At 35.6% G+C, this 4,767-nt stretch overlaps 1 protein-coding gene across 1 annotated transcript; it reads right to left on the reverse strand.

Moving 5' to 3' along the window:
* LOC115957438 (putative pentatricopeptide repeat-containing protein At1g03510) lies at nucleotides 1–2,381 on the reverse strand. The gene is made up of 2 exons (XM_031075676.1): nucleotides 647–2,381; nucleotides 1–334 (listed from the first exon to the last, which is right to left on the reverse strand). Exon 1 carries the CDS (start codon nucleotides 2,127–2,129, stop codon nucleotides 843–845), a length of 1,287 nt encoding a protein of 428 aa, XP_030931536.1. The 5' UTR covers nucleotides 2,130–2,381; the 3' UTR covers nucleotides 1–334; nucleotides 647–842.
* Between the last annotated feature and the right edge of the window lie 2,386 nt (nucleotides 2,382–4,767).

Here is a 4,767-nt window from a genome sequence, read left to right on the forward strand (position 1 = left end):
TGTTTCAGTCAAGATTTCCTATGGACTGTATAGACAAAAAATTGTAAGCCTTGTTGTGCATAATGCTGGAGTTTGCGCACAACCTCTGCCTATTTGCTGCTAGTTAGGATGATAAACCCGCAAACCAAGCAGTTTGGTCTTCCTTAATGCTTCTCTTACCCCTAAACATTGATTCATTTGTTGATTTTGATATGGAGAGCTGTAGCAGTGAACGAGAAAATGCTGAACCTCTCTTGACGACTTGGCGATAAAAGAAAAATTTGTCTGTCCTGCACACCTTGATCTTGGCATTCTAGTAAGCTACTTGTAGACACCGCACCCTTTCTACAAAAGCCTGGGAAGATAGACAAACACCATCAAATGTGACCTGATTTCTATGACACCACATAGACCACATGTTGACAACCAGTATTCTAGAAAATATGTAGTCTGATATTGAGCGTATCTATTGTATAACATTATTCATATGTGATAACTCTCAACATTTTGATGAGTGGATTAAATTTTATCACAGCATCAATATTTGAACAAATGATTACTATTATTATTTAATATCAATTAAAATTATTGATGATGTGAAAAAATCCAATTCATTCATTTCAAAAAGATGAGTAAGATTTTAATAAATTTGTGATGGAGGAGGTACCATAAAAACTGAGGCAAAACTGATTCTCACACCATAGCGCCATATGTTAGTCATTGTTGGGATGGTTTCGGCTCTGCATGATTGTATCAAGTGGAGGCTTTTGCACACTGTCTGAACTCTGAAGTAATTAATATATCTTGCACGTTCATCCCTCTTCAGCAGGGGAAAAAAAAAAGTAGTTCAAAGGTCACTGTCATCAATCCTGATAAACTATCCAACTACTACCAGGGGCAGCCTTCACTCCCTTCTCCTTCATTTCACTTCTCATTCTTTCAGCTTCCTCATGTCTCCCTTGGCTAGCATATATTCTAGCCAACAGCACATAGTTGGCAGGATTATCAGGTTCAATCTCAGACAAAGCTTTCCCTGCAATCTCTGCAAGCTCTAACTCTCCATAAGTCCGACATGCCCCAAGAAGAGCACCCCAAGCTTTTGCAGTCACCTTAACTGGCATTTCTCGTATCACCTGATATGCCTCATATAGTCTCCCGGCTCTGCTCAACGCATCTACTAAACATGAATAGTGATCACTACTTGCTTCCACGCCATAATCTGTACGCATTCTAGCAAAGTAATCCATTGCTTCGTCAGCTAATCCTGCATGGCTACAAGCTTTTAATACCCCAAGGAAAGTGATTCCATCAGGCTGCACTTTTGCCAATTCCATTTGTTGAAACATTTCCAGTGCAGTTCTTGCCTTCCCATGAAGTGCATATGCTGATATTATGCTGCTCCATGCAACCACATCTCTTTCCTTCATACCCCAAAACACATTATGTGCATTTACAAGACACCCACATCGCCCATAGGCCTCTACTAGGCCACTACTCAACTGTGGATGGGAATCAATGTCATTTCTAATTGCATAACTTTGAATTTCCTTAATTAAATTCAAAGCCGCCACACCTATGCAAGTGGGTAATAGAGCAAGAAGCGTAATTACATTTGGAATCAACCCCATTTCCCTCATTTTCCGATAAAGAGCAATCGCCTTAAATGACCCATCATCCAACTCTGCCAAACCCGCTATAATTGAATTATAAGTTGACACATCGGGCGCAATGTCCATGAGTTGGAATAATTTTAAAGCATCAGGAACACGATTAGAATGTGTATAAAGCGATATCATGGCATTCCACACCACAACGTTTCTCTGAGGAATTTCATCAAACAAGTTGCGTGCAGGCAAAATTGAGATGCATTTACCATACATGTCAACAAGAGCAGACGCGACAAATGGGTTTGAGAGGAAGGAGGATTTGGCGATATGGGCATGGATAGCGGTGCCAAGTTGTGGGCGGTGAATGGCTGCGCAGGACTTGAGGACGATAGAGAAGACATGGGGGTCGAGAGCAAGGGCAAGTGAGGCTTGTATGTGGTGGAAAAGAGAAAGGGCTTGGTCATGACGACCTTGGTTCACATATGATGACAAGCGCTTGGTGAAGGAAAGGAGACGTAGGTAGTTGGAGGTGTAGGAAGCCATGTTGTTTGGGGTTATGATCAATGGAGAGGGAAAGCTTTATTCAAGGTGGTGGTCGTCTAATAGTAATAAACTTTCTTCTAATACTAATAGTAATAAGCTTTATTCTTGACCCTTTTGGATTAAATGGCAGGACTAGCGTCACTAATCAACGAAATTTGAATCAAATTGTAATGTTTTCTTTACAAATTTTATGGAAAAGTCTTGCAAATGAAATAACTTAGTCATGAATAAGACTTGGTAAATAGCAACTCCGCAGAGCTGATTTAAGAAAATAGTCAAATGTTTTTTTTTTTTTTTTTGGTAATCAATAGTCAAATGTTTTAAAGAGTACTGGAAACTAATGTAAGGTGTTCTAAGAGTTTTCGACACACTCTCTCTCTCTCACCTAGAGAACTGGTGTCTAATTACAGATTTTTGGAGAAATTGTAATGTTTTCTTTACGAATTTTAAGGAAAGTCTTGTACATGAATGAACTTTGTCATTAACAAGATGAGTAAAAAAATTGCTACTCCAATAGAGTATGGGAGTGTGGTGTGCAAATTACAAACACACGAATGATTAATTATAGGGGTGTGTAGAAAATCTGCCAACCCGTCAAACTCGACCCGACCCAATCTAACACAATCCGTCGGATTTGGTTGGTTTTTAGGGCTTAGTGAGTTGGGTTGGGTTACAAAATTTTTTTTTTTATAGCAGGTCGGGTTGGATTTTGGTCATAAAATTACAAACTCGCCAAACTCGACCCGACCCACCCATACTTTAATATATGTTTAAAATATATTATATATTTAATAAATTTTTTTTTAAAACCAGCTGTAGAGCACTTCCTCGGTTTCTATTATCATATATAATATAAAATCCTATTAGTTCTTTTAATATATATTTAAATATATTATATAATTAATAAAAAAATATAAAAATTTTAGATATATTTTGTTTATAACTGATTTAGGAACTCACGTATATTTTTGTTTATAAGTGAATTAGGATAGTAGTTAATTTATATTTTGTTTATCAACTTAGTTGGATACTTAAACATATTTTGTTTACAACTAAGTTGGAATATTAGTTTATATATTAATGTATATTTTGTTTATCAACTCAGGTGGCAAGTGTGATATATTTTTTTCTGCTCAATTTAATAGTAATAGTAATAAAAAAATTGTTCAACTCATGGGTTCAATCCGACCCAACCCAACCCATGTGGGTTGGGTTGGACTTATGTGATGGGTTGTGTTAGGTTGAATTTTTTTTTGACCCACCATGGTGGATTGGGTCAAAAATTCCCTCAACCCGACCCAACCCAACCCATGCACACCCCTAATTAATTAGGTATTTAAAAACCTGGGCTCATTTAATAAGAGTATTTGTGTTTTTGTTTTTAAAACAATTTGAAAATTGTTTTCAAAAGAACTCAGAATGCAAAGGTGCTTTAAGAATCCTGGATACTTATATTAAAAAAAAAGAGAGAAAAAAGAGAGAGAAATGTTATATTATTCATGTGGTCCTCCATTTATGGACTTAAGTTCATTTTGGTCCACCAACTATCAATTAAGTCAATTTAATCCTTGAACTTGTAAAATTAAATTAATATGATCCTGATTACCATTAAAACTATATAATATAGAGTAATATAACTTGGCTAATGGAGCACTATCATATGATATCTTAAATAAAAAAAAATAAAAAAATAAAAAAGACATGTCAACAACTAATTCACCATTTGTGGGTCAGATTGGAGGGGTTGAGGAGGAAATTTTTTTAACTAATTCACCATTGGTAGGTTGGAAAAATTCCAAACCCCATCATCAACCTAGCAAACCACAAAAATGGTAGGTCGGTTGAAAATTTGAGTAGTTTCAACTCGATGGATTAGGCAGGTTAATTTTAGTTATGTGTTGTATATATACTAAATTTCAAAATTGATTTTATCATTTATGAATAATTTAAAAATTATTTCCTATTAATCATTGAAGGACTTGCATTAAAATATAAACCATTAAAGAAAATTATAGGAAGTGTCCACTTTGTCATAGATCAAAGTACACGTCTTATAGTATGAGTAATTTTCTAACATTTTCTCCCCAAAATAATCTTAAACATATCAATATCATTATGTATGCTTACGAATATGTTGAAAAAATATTACATTTTCCATTTTAGCATATGTATATCATGGAGTTAATAAAATAAAATAGAATAAAAAACTTAAATTTGATATGATATATTGACTAACAAGAAATGAATGTATATATATAATATATGTGGACTGAGTTGGGTCTTGGTGATTTAAAAAACTCAACCCACCACCCAATTTGACCTATCTAAATAATGAGGTGTAAGGGTGTCCACGAGTTAGGTTGGTTCAGTTTAGGTTGGTTCGGTTTTAGATTCAACCCAGTCCTAACCCGCCTTCAGCGGGCAGTAGGCAAAGAGACCCGTTGTCGACCTCTTACACCAATGGGTTAAGTCGGTTTAAAGCTTAGGTGGATGCCAATCAGTTCGGTCAACGGTGACAATCACTGGAATTTGCTGGAACTTGTTAGATTTGAGAGAAATTTCTTTGATTTTGGTCGGATCTAGTCAGATTCGATAGAAATCTCATCAGATTTGGCGAGATCTTGTTGAATCTATTGAG

Source organism: Quercus lobata, chromosome 8 (assembly GCF_001633185.2).
Source record: "Quercus lobata isolate SW786 chromosome 8, ValleyOak3.0 Primary Assembly, whole genome shotgun sequence".
Taxonomy (NCBI): domain Eukaryota; kingdom Viridiplantae; phylum Streptophyta; class Magnoliopsida; order Fagales; family Fagaceae; genus Quercus; species Quercus lobata.

Coding starts and splice junctions, on each gene's coding strand:
- LOC115957438 (XM_031075676.1), bottom strand. CDS start 2,129: ATGGCTTCCTACACCTCCAACTACCTACGTCTCCTTTCCTTCACCAAG.